At 33.8% G+C, this 16,234-nt stretch overlaps 1 protein-coding gene across 1 annotated transcript in view; it reads right to left on the bottom strand.

The window, feature by feature from the left end:
* Nucleotides 1–16,234, bottom strand: part of LOC145331595 (two pore potassium channel protein sup-9-like) — a 74,932-nt gene that overhangs the window by 39,098 nt on the left and 19,600 nt on the right. Inside the window, exons 3-8 of the mRNA XM_080176343.1 lie at nucleotides 8,480–8,520; nucleotides 7,866–7,980; nucleotides 6,208–6,309; nucleotides 5,460–5,542; nucleotides 4,164–4,241; nucleotides 1,729–1,783 (exon numbers count right to left, since the gene is read on the bottom strand). Of these exons, the coding sequence (XP_080032469.1) occupies nucleotides 1,729–1,783; nucleotides 4,164–4,241; nucleotides 5,460–5,542; nucleotides 6,208–6,309; nucleotides 7,866–7,980; nucleotides 8,480–8,520 (474 nt within the window). The remainder of the gene's footprint in view (nucleotides 1–1,728; nucleotides 1,784–4,163; nucleotides 4,242–5,459; nucleotides 5,543–6,207; nucleotides 6,310–7,865; nucleotides 7,981–8,479; nucleotides 8,521–16,234) is intronic.

The raw sequence follows: 16,234 nt of genomic DNA, 5'->3' as shown, positions 1-16,234 counted from the left end.
GGAGAACCTGCCGGCCGGCAGCGAGCCTGCCGGAGGAGAAGCGGCCACTGAAATGGAAGAGGCGGCCCCAGAGGACGAAGCTGAAGCGATGTGCCCCCTGTTGATGACAGCCGTCCCCATCCGAGTGGGAGCTAGGAGGCCAAGTAACCTGGACCAGGCAGGCGCCCCCATGGAATTTTATGCGCCTTCATCCATCGTTATTCCCCCCTTGGGAGCCTCCAGAGTTAGCCTAGGCCTCCGTGTCCAGCTACCCGCCGAGACAGAATTAGTTCTGCAGACAAGGCAAAACTTCCAACGACGGGGCCTGGCCGTCGCTAACCCACGGCTGGAAGCCAACCAGTAGTTGACAATGCTGATATCCAACCACAGCCAGACAGAGCAGCGAGTGTCCCGCGGAGCCTGTATAGCCAGAGCTGTCCTCCACCGAGCTGTGCCCCAGGAAGAGGCTGTCCTGCGCAGACATAGGTTGCCGTATCCCCAGGTTCAAGGCCTGGTGGCTCGGGAGCCCCGCAACCCTTGAAGGGGAGGTTGTGGTAATACGGCAAACAGACGGACGGGCAGTTTACAGAATTGCTACGCAGTGACTTATCATAACAAGCCTTCTGCACTAATCCCATTATATCACCATTTACCTCATGACCGCCGGTGACCCCGCTGTCCAGCGGTCAAACTGGCCTGCCTAAATATGGGGAGGGGCACGGACACGCAGCTATCACGCGCCCCTCACGCAATTATACAACCGGGAGGCGCTGCCTCCCCTTTTACCACAGCTGCCCCCGCAGCCTGTCTACCGCCGTGGGCTAAGCCCTTGTGTCCCACACCCCCTTCAAACCTAACCATTGTTATAATCTGTTGTATATATATAGTAAACATCCATTGTAAATATTATTCAGTTAAATATATAATTTCTGTATGACTAAATCCTGCTAGTTTGTTTTTGGTAGAATAATTCAAGGCTAAGGCTCGTTGGATTCGAACTCGCAACCCGTGAGCTGAAACGTTCGGCTTACCACAATATCATATCTAATTTAGGATTAAAATATGTAAATAATTGTTGCTAATCAATACCAAGATGTCAACAATTTGATGTATTTAATAGAAATAGTCCCAATTATACATTTAACCTTTTCAAGAAATGTAATAATTAATTCTTTGATAATTTGAGCGTTAAAAATACATTTTATGATTAATGTGATTATTAAAATACAATATACTGTATTTTATTGTAAAATGTTTCTAAAATCGTAACTTGCTTAAAAACTAAGAACTTTATAGATTTCCTAAATTATAGCTAACATAAAAGGGTTAAACATAATCTAAATTTGCCAAAAACGCATAGGAAGCTCCTGGCTATATAGATTAACCCGTGTAAAATATTTCCTTTTCGAAAACTTTTGTGCCTTCCAGATTTTTTATGTCTTTGAATACTCTTTATAACGATAAGCAAACTGCAATAGATCCAAAAATTTTCTAATAAAACTCCTATTATCATATAAGCGTAGTTTATATACATTAAATTTCGTTTTAGTCCGTCAGTCAGTCTTGGGATGAATTCTTAAGAAATTTTTTTGGCTCACTGTCTCACTAAAATAGTGTGGCAAAATAGTAAGGCAAAATTATCCCCTCTAAATGTTTAGCTAGCCTCACTAATTTTAGTGAGGCAAAGAAATTTTAGTGAGGCAAAAGTTTTTTACGAATCCACCTTTGCTCTCTATAAACTAAACTTACCTATTGTAGTTAGGGTGGTGAAACAGTAGTACATCGAGTCAAAGTACGACCAGCCCTAAAAAAAAATAATATTATTTGGACTTTTATTATGTATACTGTAACTGTTAGCCTATGCATATCTAAATGGATAAGAAAATGGCCGATAAATTGAAGTATATCCACAATGATACACAAAATAGCCCCTTCTTTTTAATTATTGCTTGAAACGTTTGAACACTCAATTGAATGAACCATCCAATCAAAATTGAAATCCTCAAAGTTATTAAGTAAATGAATAAGAAAACATATATACTTTTAAAAAGATGTTAAGAGTTGATATATTTTTCAAACTGTTCCTAACTATTTTAGAAATCATCATGCAAAGTTTGAAACCGATACGACAATTCTTAAATCAACGATGAGAGCATTCCGTTATTAAACTACGGTAGAACCTAACATAATTATAAAATTTACTCTAGAAACCTTGGTCTACTTAAGGTGTGAAACATTGTGGTTTATATCAGGGATCTGTAGGGATAAGACAATGGCCGATAAATTTATGTACAATATCCTCATCGATGATAACAATTAGTGGTTGAAACGTTTGGACACTCAACTTAATGACCCAATTAATCAAAAAACCCCAAAGTTTTAAAGCCAACGAATAAGAAAACATTATCATAAAACTTTGGGGACTAGTGTATTAAACAACTAATGTCCCCTCCCTCCCTGGGTTGATATTGTGCTACTTTCTACATAACAATGATATATGGTTCCTGCCCTGTCATCTAGCTGGAAAAACTTTAAGTGTATCTTAAGTATACTTACAAAAGAACAGGTTTTTTATATCTAACCTCATGATTTAAAAAACATTATTTCTTATGCTAGCCTAGAAGTTTTAGGAGTCTTTTGTTAACCCTAACTCTAAGGCAAGCCCTAGGCCTAATAAATAATTGTATACTATTTTTAAAAATTTGGTTAGATTTTTTTCTGATCTACTTGTAGTAAATAAATTATTCATCTATTTTGTTTTTTATTCTATGCTTCACAGCATGGATTTTGTCATTTCTGTTGTTTTAAAACTGTATTAGTAACGCAGAAACACATAATTTATAAGTAGTAAGTAATGAAAATTAATGGAAAACCCAAAATTACACAAAATAGTACGAAAAAATAATTTTGCAACAATTTTTAAGCTTTCATATTTAAGTTTATATATATTTAATAGATGTAAGTGTTTTCAAACATGGAATTAAAAAGCAATGCATTTAATATGATAATTTTATATAATAGGATTAGGCATTTACATATATCAAAATATTACAATAATGCTTAAAACTTGAACATCATAAGCACACTTTTATAAACGGCTAGAAGTTTTCACATTATTTTCTTGGTTAGTTTTATGCTTTCTTTCAAAATTTTAAAGTTTATAAATGTCCAAAAATGTACGCCTAAAGATTCAAAAATATTTAGCACATCAGGGTATCAATACATATGGAGGGGAAATTGGGCTGTTTATCACACTAATCCCCAAAGTCTGATAATAACGTTTTCTTATTCATAGGCTTAACAACCGTGGGTAATTTTATTGAATTTTGATTAGTTGGAAAATTTAGTGTATCCAAACGCTTCAACCACTAATTGTAATCTATAGAAGGGATAATTTTGTGAATTATCATTGGGGATGTATATAAATTTATTACTAAATTAATTAAACTTATTATAAAATCTTTAAACATTCGCAATGATGATAAACACAATTACCCCTAATGTAGATTCAAATTTTGGACATTTCTTATTTAGAACTAACCTATACAAAGTAAATTTAAGCATCCAAAGTTTTAATTTAATTTGATATGTTATCAAACGCTTCGCTATGTTCAAAGTGTATTAAATATATGAATTTCTGTTTATTAGCAAATTCTTAAATTTTTTGTTTAAAGAAACATGAAAAGAACAGTAGACTGTAATAAAGAAGTATTTTTTAATCTAGGTAAACTGCTTTGTATTACAATCTCACGTGACCTTTCATCTACAGTACGTAACCCCAAATATACTACAGTGTTAAATTAAATTGTAAAATATGTAACAGTTAATTTAGTCGCAACTAATACTTTCTTACTCATTGCAAATAAATGTTTCAAGGACAAAATTTTTTTGCAAAAGCTACCTGAACCCGGAAGGGAGGGAACATTGGGATATTTATTGCACTAGTACCCAAAGTTTTATTATAACCTTATTCTTATTCGTTGGCTTAAAACTTTAGTGACTGTTTTTAAATTTTGATTGGTTGGTTTATTAGGTTGAGTGTTAAAACGCTTAATTAAAGTACTAATTGTAATCTAAAGAAGAGGTAATTTTTCGTTTTATCATTGGGAATGCAAATCAATTTATCTGCCATTGACTTATCCCTTTAGATCCCTGACCTGAACCTCCATGAACTGTATGTTTACCTCGTATTGTGAGAATACCCAAGAGCCAATACCAAGAATCAGGCAGGACAGAAAGAATACCACAATGATCAAATCAGCCTGAAAATATAAAGTTTCAGTTTTTAGAAGCGAAGCGAAGGGCCGGTCCGTCCGTAACGGATAGCTTTTTGCATTAATTTAGGCATGTTAGAATTGTCCTATCGATTTCAAACTTTGCATGGTGATTCCTGTAGTAGTTAGGTACTATTTGGAAAGCGTAGCAACTCTATAATCAGTACAAGAATATCCGTACGCCCATTTGAAACAAGTTTTTTTTACTTTGTTAACAACGAATTTTTATGTGATCTAATAATCCGATTGATCTGATTTTTCGTATATTGATTCCTGGGACAACAAAGTACAATATTATAAGCGAAGCAACTCTATAATCAAGTCTTAAAATGTAAGTATGTCCATAAAGTTTATTCTGTATTAAGCTGTTTTTTAACAAATTTTGTGTCGACTCTTATACATTTATGTGTATATTCTGATTATTCAGTTCTGACACTATACAAGTGTTAATGTCCGTTTGTCCTACCGTTTCAATGCTTCGCTTTTATGGATGTTGTCATCCTTGTTTAGTAGCGATGACACTGTTGTATATTTCTGTTCTTTCGTCAGTCTAACCGTAGCGCTTTGGGGGAAATGATATTTACTCAGCTTCTATTAAAGTTAGACTTTCTTGTCAACATTTATCTCATTAAAAGGCATATTTAAGTTTATAACATCCATGGCAGTCTGACTACTTTAAAGCAGCTTTTTAGCCGGTTTTTCTTGATTTACATTTATCTTTGTCTTCATAGATGAATTAATAGTTATTTCTCGCATCGTATTATAAACAGCTTTCCTCTGATATAGAATGTACAATTATAAGATTAAAACCAGTTTTTTTTAGCCCCGAGGTACCGAAGGCACCGGCTAAAAAACTAGTTTTAATCTTATGATTGTACATTTCTATATTCGTAGAAAACTGGATATAATACGATGCTAGACATAGTTTTTTCGTATGGATAAGAACCGGTTCCTATCCAGTACCATATTCGAATGAATACGAGAAATATCTTTTTTTCCACGTTTCTCTATCCATGGTCACTTTTTTTGTGTTCCGCTATTTATAGATGATGATATCCTTGTTGATATAAATTTGTTTTTACTTTGAAATTTTTACCAATTTAATCTTTTAAGAAAAATGCAAAAAATAAAGATTTGAATTAAAACTTACGTCCAACCATAGAAAAATAAAAGTAGAGTAGCTGCACTACTATAAAATACTCTAACCTCTGTGGTTTCCTGCTGTTTAGCCTTGATGGAAGTTCTCAAAGAATTGATGATTAGCGAGGAAAACTTGTTCAACCGTTCACCTACAAAATTTCAAACTTGGTTAGGAGGTGCGGTGGCCGCATTTTTCTAACAGTTACATCCTAGGGTATCTTAAATAACCAAGAGGAAAGAATACATCATATTACGTATGAACCACATCTTAAAGCTTATGTAGTTTGCATGATTATGCGGTTATACGTTCTAAAGATAATCAGATTTCGTGATTACATCTGTTTTTTTGGGGGTTCTGTTCTATAAGTAGCTAGCGGCTACGCCCCAGAGAGGCACTTTAGGAGAGGGAGTTTGGGGAGGTTGGGGGTTATTTTTTTCTATGGACTATTTCTATTAGATGGGCGGCGATACCTTCCACAAAAATAGTTATATACCTTCCCGGGAAATATGAGATGCTACCCTGTTAGAGAGAACCTGATCGGTTCAGCGGTTAGCGAGATCCTTCAGTACAAACAGACAAACAATCAAACAAACTTTTACTTTATTATAAGGATGACAAAATTTCTATCTGGTCCCATTTTCTATTGATTTTAATTGTTGGTTATACCTTTTCTTGGTTTGGACTCGGATCCGATAAATAAAATACAATCATATGCGATGAAAACACATAAGAAACAAAATCTTAAAATTTTCTATATAAACATTTAGAATCTCGATATTTATAAATTCACGCCTAACTCTGACCAAATCTTACCTATAGAGTTGAACATGATAAGCCCCAGAGGAATACCTATGGTAGCATAGATCATTGTGAAGATTTTCCCTCCGGGTGTCTTGGGTGTGGAATGACCATAACCTTAATAATTAATCTTGTTAATTTTAGATTTTTAACTGTCCTTTGATAAGTTTATACATTTTGAGGAAATACTTTATGTAATTGAAGACTAAAAGCGGCTAAAACCATAAATGAAAATTTTGGTGGCCTAGGAATTTGCACATGGGCGGTGGAGATACCCTCCTCCGAAAAGTTATAACCTTCTCTGGAACAATAAGAAGTTCACTGTAAAGATAAGTATTTCAGTCCACGGCGGTTAGCGAGATCTTTTGTTACGGACATCATGTTACATATGTTAACTATAGGGCAATTTTTTATACACACATTTTTTTTTTATTATCATCAGCTAAAGTTGAATTATTAAATTATTTTTAAAGAAATAAACTGCTTATATTTATCAAAACAGGGATTTGATATCCCCATAAAAAGCGAAGCACAAAAATCTTCAGATCTACTGCAGTGCACGGTAAAATATTGCTGGTAACAAAAATTGCCAAAAATCTATGAATATTAATTGCTGCTAGCTGCCAAACGGCTGAACGTACATATCATACCCGATAAATTAACGAAAAGAGCTATCCGTTAGGTACGGACGGACGGACCGACCCTAATTATAGAAAAGCTTCGCTTTTAAAAAGTATGAATGAAAGAATTAAAAGATAATCCAGAGATTATCTTTTAATTAACAAAAATAAAAAGATGAATAAAACAATTAAATTAAATTTTGTAAAATATTAGTAAATATTTTGATAAGTAAAACAAATTTAATGTAATTAAATAAAGTTCCCATCAAAATTTAGGTATTTTCTTTAGGTATAACAGCAAAGACATAATCAATCTTTATAATTATAAATTTAACAATAAAGTAAGTCCCAAAAAATTATATACAGAAATAGGTAACAAATTTAATTTCTAATTAAGTAAAATGATTTTAAAATACATGTTTTTAGCGTAAAATTTCTTTTCATTTAAAAATATAATTTCGAAGAAAAGTTAAGCTTTAAAGTGTATTTTAGGACATTGGCAGATTTAAATGTAGACATTTAGATCAAATCTTTCATTATACTCATAGGGCTCGGCAGCAGCGTCACAGACGCACATAAGCCTAAAATTTAAACCTGCCTGTGAGCAAATAATATTCTAAAATTGCGTGTTTTAGAAGAGGTTTAGACTTCCAGCTAAATTCAAAGTTTTAAAGTGACGAGACATACACGCGGCTGACGCGTGGCTGCCGAGCCCTACTATTTTGTGAAAGAAATTAAATGCTTTGAAAGGCAATTTGTAATTGTCTCAGAACCTGTTCTTTCTAATAAACTAGCGGATGCTCCCTAATAATCTAAGGAATCTGTACCCAAAGAGGCAAATACGAAAATAGTCTAAAACCATTGCAGGATTCAAAAAACGTCTAAAACCATCTTGGTACTTATTTGGAGCTTACCTAAAAAGGAAAAAATCAATTATTTCGATATTTTTTTTTTAAATCTTAAGCCTCCGACATAAAACTTACTAATTTAAATAACAGCATGACAATCTATCAATGTAAAGAAGCTTTGCCTGTTTTAATTTAAAATGCAAACCTATAGTAGTAAGTACTGTGGTAGCATAATAGAAGGAACCAGCAAATCTCCAGGGTTTACCAGCTTTGTACGGCTTGTACAGCAACACCACTTCTTCCATTACTTTGAAGTCAACCTAAACAGATAATTAATAATGTAAGGTTGGTTTCTAACACAAGGAAGCTCTTTATAGTGCCTATAAAAAATTACGTCATACAATACAATTTACCAATGATAGGCCAATGCAATAATAAATTACCAATGGTAGGCCAGTATATATTTTTATTAATCAATGGTAGGCCAGTATGCCATCATTTTATAGGCACTCCGTCTATTTTTTTTGTGAGGAGGAGGTTAAAAATCTGGAAAGGAGGATCGTAAATTACAATACTGGTCTACTATTGCATAGTTCAATTAAAATTTATACTGTCCTGCCAGCCTGTGTATTGGCCTATCATTGGTCGTTTGTATTAAATGACATAATTTTTTTGATAGGCACTAATAAGAGCTTCCAAAGTGTAAGTTCGTCTTCCGCCCATTTCCCTCGAGTGCCTTTAGAGGGCCTTAATGTGCAAAGCCTGTTGTATGATCTTTAGACAAAAGTTTTACATAGTTGTTATAAAAGTAAAAGTTACCTCTGTAAAGTTGTACTTGTCCATGATTTGATTCTCCAACACTAAAACAAATATATACATACATACACAGGGTGTTCCAAGAAAAACAAATATATAATACATACACAGGGTGTCACGAGAATAACTAACAGTTTTTTTCAGTTTTGCGAGACAACCAAGAAGAACGGAAAAACAAAGGTTTCCCTAAAAATGCCATATCCTCTCCCTTTATTTTGCTAAAAATTTCAAATCAAATGAGGGGGGGAGGAAGAGGATTTCTCTTGTTTTTGTGTTTAGGTCAAATTAGGTTTAGTTATAGTGGGTAAAGTATATTCCCGCAGGATTAAGCCACCCCAGGACCGGTAGGATTGTGGTCTCCAAAAAAACTATAGCACATAGAAAAAAATTCCATTAATTTAATTTATTTTAATAATAAGGGGGGAGGGGAGTCAATGTTCGAGATGCACTTTGAGAGAATGCACCAAATAATCTACTTAAAACTATGAGCGAAGTAAGAACTAACAAAATAAATTACTTCCTTATTTTGATAAAACTTAAATATTGTTTAACTTTGTTAGAAATTTGTTATAAGTGGCTTAAATTAAATCAGAAATTAAATGGTAGGTAAATAGATCAAAAGATATATCATGTAAATTAAAAATTCTAAAATGTATAATTAAAATAATTAAACAAGGGTATATTGGACTGTAAATTAAAAAACTTCTAGTTGATTAACAAGTTAATTCATATAAATGTAATTGAATCAAAAATAAGATTAAATACATAATAAATACAAATTGTTAAAAAAGATTCAATTTTTAAATCTACTAAGTGCTCTTTTTTCTTTTATAAATTTAATAGACTTGAAAGCCTGGAGCGTTTTTTAATAATCCGAAAAACTTTAAAATTTGTATAAAACGTGTCAAAGTTTTGGAGGAGAGTATTGAAAAAGACTGGAGTAATTTTTAACAAGAATAACAACATCCAAAAATACAAAGTCCATTAAAAATCGATTGTTATTCAATAACATGATTGTCCAAAGCCTGATTGTTCATTAAATCAAACTATGGATACCATATCCTTTTAGAGATATTTATTTAATATATGTGGTTTGAATATAAAAGAATATAAATTTAAAATTATTGTTTAAATGCATATGTACATCTATTTTAACTCAAGGATCCAAAGGGAGAAGACAATGGCCGATATAATGATGTATATCCCAATGCTGATAATAAAATTATACCTTCTGTAGATTAAAATTAGTGGTTTAAACATTTGATTGCTCAACAAATTAAGCCAACAAATTAAAATTCAATAAGTTGTTAAGCCAACGAAAAAGAAAACGTTATTATGAAACTTTGGGGACCAGGTAATAAACAGCCCATTGACCCCTCTCTCTCTCGGATTTCAACTCGTGTAGACTTTAAAATTGTTAAGACAAAATGCTGCATTATATTAAAAAGAAAAGTTTTAAAGAAAATAATCCAACAAAATAAAGTTTTAAAGCCAGATAGATTTTTGTTGGACAGTTCTTAATTTTTTAATAAAAACTTTCTTTTCAAATATATATTCTAGTACATATGTTTGAGATATTAACAAAGCAAACTAAGTATATATTATTAAGTGGAACCATGTCTGTCTGTCCGGATGGAGCTTAAGATCTCAGTAACTGCTGGCTCAATGAGCTCTGCCTTTTAAGGAAAATCCCCACGAGTTAAACAAAAGTGCTATGATATTTTATGGAGGAATAGGAAGCTCATCTTCGAAAAAATATTATTTTATAATGTCTATGTGTAGTGAAGGATCTCGCTAACCGATAAACCGTTATGGTTCTCCTTTACGGTGAAGGTTTTTGACAGGAACGGGGAAGGTTTAAAACTGTTCGGGGAGGGGTATTTATATCCTCCAAAGATAAATCCACTCTAAAACCACTCATAACTTTTTCCTTATTAGCCTTCCAGGGGCGTATCCGCTAGTATTTAAAAACATATAATCTTAAGAACAATGAATGCATTCATATATAAGAGTATATTTTTACATAACATAGTAAAATAATAAAATATAAAACCCACTCAGATATTTTGTATGTAGTAGATACAGGGGTAAAGGATGGGGTAATATACTTACATTTAAATACCATCAATTAATAGAATAAGAAATTTAAATACATTTTGAATTCCTTCCCTTAATCCTATTTTATATAGTAATAACCTTTTTTTGTCTTTAGCAAAGGATCTCAGTAACCGCTGAACCGATATGGTTCTCTTCCATTACAGTGAGGCTTCTCACAGGTCCATGGAAGGTTTTCAAATATATTGGGGGAGGGTACCCCCCCCCCCAAGAAAATTGCCCCAAACCCCCCAAAAAATGTTAACTTTTTTTATTTTAAAACTTCTATTAAGAGTGAGGGAGTCGACACACCCCCCTGTTATAGGCACCTAGAGGTCTCTAGAGGGATAGCCAGTAGTTAGTTATAAGCTGTTAAAAGAATATACTTTATAATTAAAAAAATAAATAAATTCATTTAAATTTATCAAGCACAACCCTCCCCCCCACCCCTCTTTTTTGAAATATAGAGTGGGGATATTTATTGGGTTGTGTTGGTCGTTACCTTAGGCTAGATTAGGTTATCTTATGTTTGGTACTGGGTAGCAGCCCCACAGGGATTAGACACGTATAGAAAAAACTAACCCAACTAATTAAGGTGCTCGACACTCCAAGGACGTCCAATGGGGGGGGGGGAGGAGTGTTTACTCCCCCCAAATGAAAAAGCTTGGATGCCCATGCGACAAACAGTACTCAGTAGAGCATTTATTGTCATTTAAACATATATGATTGTATAGAAAAATAATACGAACGAAAAAATATATTTAGTTTATCGTTTAGGGATGGATATAAAATACAGGTGGATATTATGACAGAGAAAAAATTGTCTTCAATTTAGGTTGCAAACTTGGACTTATTGGTCAGTTCGTTTATAAAGAAGGGTGTGGATGTAGGGACCATTAATTTAGCCATCTCCAAGTTTCACTTTATTATAATGCAATAAAATCTGTTGTAAGATCCAAGTAATAATAAATCCATTCGTTAAGGCATATTTCAGAATGAATTTTTATTCTTGATAAATTTACAATTTAAATACATGAAATGGAAATATTAAAGCTTCAAAGAAAACGAATACACTTTATTGAAAGAATAGCTATTTATTGCAACGTATTACAGACAAATGTTTGCTGATAGTAAAATTAAAACCAGCATTGTAAGCCCCGAGGGGCCAAAGGCCGGGGTAACAAAACTGGTATTAATTTTATGGTTTTTATTTTATTATTCATGTTAAATTTTTGTAATACGAAGCTATAATGATTTTTTAGTATGGCTTAGAACCAGTTCTAATCCAGCGGCTATCATTGCATGATAAAGCCTAATATTTTTGATAACATTAATGTGTTGTGTGTGCGAATGGGGCGTTTGTCCATATTTAGGTATGGAGACCGCTCTTCTATGAGTACTACTAAAACCTAATTTTAATGCAATACACATAGACATTCTCATCGTCGGTTCGCTTATTTAGAATGCTTAACCCTCTATTCCCACAAGTATAATACGAATTTGGTTGAGCTGGTGGAAGCTCAACAAAAGACCCACGCGAAGTATTATGTTGCTTTAACCTAAGAATAAATGGTTGGTTTTGATATTCGATCAGAATCATATAAGTATATTAAGTATTAAGGAAGGAAAATGTTTTTATAAAGTGTATTTATATCACAAGTGCATAAGTTAAGTATGAAAATATTTACAGGATAAGTGTTAAAATTATAAGTAGAGTAGGACAGAAATGTGCCCTAAGTCCCAAGCAGTGAATTGTGCTAAGTGTTAGAGTTCTAACATAAGGCCTGAGCTCAATTCATGCTAAGTACTAAGGGGCCTAAATTTAAACTACAATGCATGCCAAACAACTAAGTCATTACCTTTTAAAGCCAGAAAGAGAAGTTGATGGTAGGAGAGTTAGTAAATAACTGAATAAATTCAAGAGGTACATGCTATAACATTAGCTCTGGACCAGGATTTTAGTGTTTGTCTGTGCAATTAAATATCTGTGTGTTAATATGTGACGTAAATCAGGCATAGTTGTAGGCATACATATATGTACTGGTTGTTTATATGATTACATTAACTATAAACATAATATCTTTAATAAACATATACTATTAGCAAATCACATACAGATTACCATGAATAGGCTTTCGTTACCCATATATGGTGTCATATAGGTAGAGACAGGCCTATGAATGCATAAATTGATACAAATAATGCCTTGGGCCTAGCTAAAGTAATTGTGTCTTGCCCCTGAGTGCTACTAGTTAATTGCAGGGCACGTGTCAATCAAAGGTTCATAATATGATCTATATAGTGTTGATTTTATATCAAGCATAGATAGATAGTTGTGGATGCGAAGCATTTCTGTAAAAGTCTCATATGTACGTTCAAAGAATTTGAAAATTGAGGATCGCATCTCCAATGGGGGTAAGTTGTTAAAAAAGAAAAAAGAGAAAAAGAAAAAGTTTAGTAGTCCCAGTATATAGGCATATATATTAAACTATAAATGTATTCCAAGCTAAGTTAAATACGCTTTCCATTAAGAAAGTATGATTTGCGTATCTTCATAGCTGGGTATACAAGATGATAAACCTCCCAAATAGAATACATTCTTTTCTTGAGGGGTTTAGTTTTATCTAACTTTGTCACATCAATAAATGTTTTTGCGTTGGTTGTTCTGGATAGTTCAGCTTCTTCTGATGATGAACTAGGTGGTGAAGTGCTCTCGTTCGAAGTGTAGGTTGAGGTTGGGGGTGAGGTAGATATGTAGCCAAGGGCGTCCACTTGTGCTACCTCGTTTCCATTCTCGTCCAAGGTGATTGAGTGATTTTCCAGGTCATAGTAGAGTTGGTTGAGGTCATCGGTAGAGAGGGATAGTGTGCTGCTGGAGCTGGTGTCACTATCGGTCTCCACTCTACTATCTTCTCTGGTATTCAGGGCTGTATTTAACAGGAAATTCCTGATGGTGATGGACAGGTTCTCTGAGAATCCATCGTACTCAGGTGTGGTGATGATGTTGTTGTTCTCGTCTATTGTGTCAAGGTGTTGACAGGAACACAACCGCAATCCGTCCAAGGTAGGGTGGTGGTAGGGCTCCAATACTCCATGATCATCTAGGTTATCTCCAGGCTGGTCCATGGTAGATCCTAAAAAGAGTTAGTGCGCGTGCTCCAACCGGTTCCTTGGGGTATCCTGGCTATGGTAATCTAAACAAAAGAAGTTTTAATAATCTTTTATTAATCCTTTTATCCCTGGGATATTCTAGAAATTCTTTCGTTACAGATAGACCTATAATGGATTGGTTAGTTATCTCTATTTCTGTTAAATATAACTGTTTCCTGAATATAAACAATATTTTATATAAAAATGTATAAGTACAATTAGTATTTACATATCGTATTATTTTCTTTGGTTACATTACTCGTATATGTGTAAAAATATAAGATTTTACTAACAAAAGTTGGTAACCCTTTGTTTGTATATTTTGTATATGTACATATGGTTTATACCATTGTTGGTATTAGCTGTATTTATGTTATTTCTAACATGAATAAATTTTAATCATTTTAAAGACTAATATCTTACATTACGTCGCTATCAAGTGTACCTTTTAAACTTAATATCTATAAAATATATCGTTCGACGTCCGTAATTAAATTTTACGTAACAATAAGTTGTCAACCCTTTGTTTATGTTTGGGCGGTCAAAAGTGATAGGGGTTGGATTTGAGCGAGGTTATAAAAAGCTGGCGGCCCAGTAATTATGCTCATTTATATAATAATTGTCTTTGCGAGCGGAGCTTGCGTTCGAGTGTTTAATTTTACCGCTAAATTCCAAGAGAATTTATATAAAAGTGATAAAATATAGTAACCCGTTTGTTTTATATGACTGTTTTTATGTTATAGATTGTTGATATGCCCATTATTGCATTCGTTAGCCGCTATTTAAGGCTCAAGAATCTTATTTTCTTCGTCAATAAGGCCTTTATCACTGTGTTTTTAAACGAAAGTGGGCTAGAATCAATATGGGTACATCTTCAATATATGACAATTTTATTCTTTATAATATTTGTAGTTTTGATAGGACATATCTGAGTTAGCAGGTAAATTGACGTACCTTGTTTTGTTTACGTTTTCCGTCTGCAAAAGTTAAATTCGTTCATCGTAAACAAAACTTATATTGACACAGATATGTTCCATCATTCTATTCGTTTTAACTTTTGATTACAGCGTTCCCTTTTTATAATCAAAACTTATTTGAGTCCTGATTCAAATCTTCTAAAACAATTTTACTATAGGTTTTAAAATAAGATTTTCTTTTTACTTAATTCAATTAAAATGATGCTAATTGATAGATTATTTACGTTACGAGTAACTCAATCATATTATAAAAAAAAATGGTCGCTTACAAAAATTATATTTAGCTAGCTTTTTCTAAAGTGTTTTTAAAACATCATTGAAGATATTCAGATTTAGCTAGTACATAAGTTTTTAATTGCTTGATACATCATAATGAATATGTTTTTGATAGCTCAGCGATAGCTATTTTTAAGCGTTGAATCATGTAAAATTAATTACATATTCCTTTAACTTAATTGAATCTAATAAAACAAAGTTTTAATGTTTGAATAGCTTAACGATAGCTATTTTCAAGCGTTGAATCATGTAAAATTAATTACATATTCTTTAACTTAAAGAATTTTACTTTTAGATGATAAATCAAAGTTTAATGGTTAGGAGGTTCAACCATAGTTGCTTAAAATACAAAAATTCGTGTGTACAGTCTTTTTCATAAAATCAACTTTACTATATTGCCTTTCAGAATCACTAGTCCTCTATTTTAAATTTACATTCGCTCATAATGTATGTGCCTGACAGCCTGGACGCGCATCAGAATATTAAGGAAAGATTCGAGGAATCAATGAGGGCGGCTGCGGCCACTCTTGCCAATTCCTCGTTTCTTGAAAACTCCTTAGACGACTCGAGTTCAGTGTACAGCGACCAGTCTGGGATGCCAAGCCTTGCTGCTGTCGATGACTATGGGGGCACAAGTACTGTAGAGTCCGAAAGGGATCAAGGGGAGATGTTCGGCAACGAGCATCTCTCACTGATGCTTAGTAGAACGATACAAATCATCTGGTCTCTCCTCAATTCGGTGATGCAGAACTCCTGCGGTGACATTGGTGACGATGTTGCCGGAGGTGATTCTGGGTCTGCCGAGTTGGGGAGAGACCAGAAGACGAGTCTGGACACCTTCAACATGGATGGCTTAATTAACATGTTGTTGGGGTTTGGCTTGTTTTCATGTGTTCTTATAGTGGTCTTCTTCGGCGCTGTAGGGCTTGAGACTCTTACACGTATTGACAACACCTCAGACAGGTCGCTGGCTCGCTGGATAAGAGATGTATGTACGCGCCTCCGAAACATAGGCATCAGGACCATTGAGCTTCTCCACTGCAGTAACAGGACCAACAGGACTAGAGCTGGGGCAATGTCGCCAACTGTGGAGCCGTCGGACACCATGTATGAAGCCGCGTCCTCTGAGATTGATGATATTCTGTCGGATACACAGGTGAGTTTTCTTCTTTTGTATATTTCTTTTTTTTGTTTTGTATAATTTTTTTTTCTAGCCACCCGTTTTGTCTAATAAAGCATCATGTTGGTGCATGGTTGTTCT

This window comes from Acartia tonsa, chromosome 11, assembly GCF_053477335.1.
Source record: "Acartia tonsa isolate MP-2025a chromosome 11, ASM5347733v1, whole genome shotgun sequence".
Lineage (NCBI taxonomy): Eukaryota > Metazoa > Arthropoda > Copepoda > Calanoida > Acartiidae > Acartia > Acartia tonsa.
The sequence above is the reverse complement of the archived record's forward strand: the minus strand, read 5'-3'. Positions and strand labels throughout refer to the sequence as shown.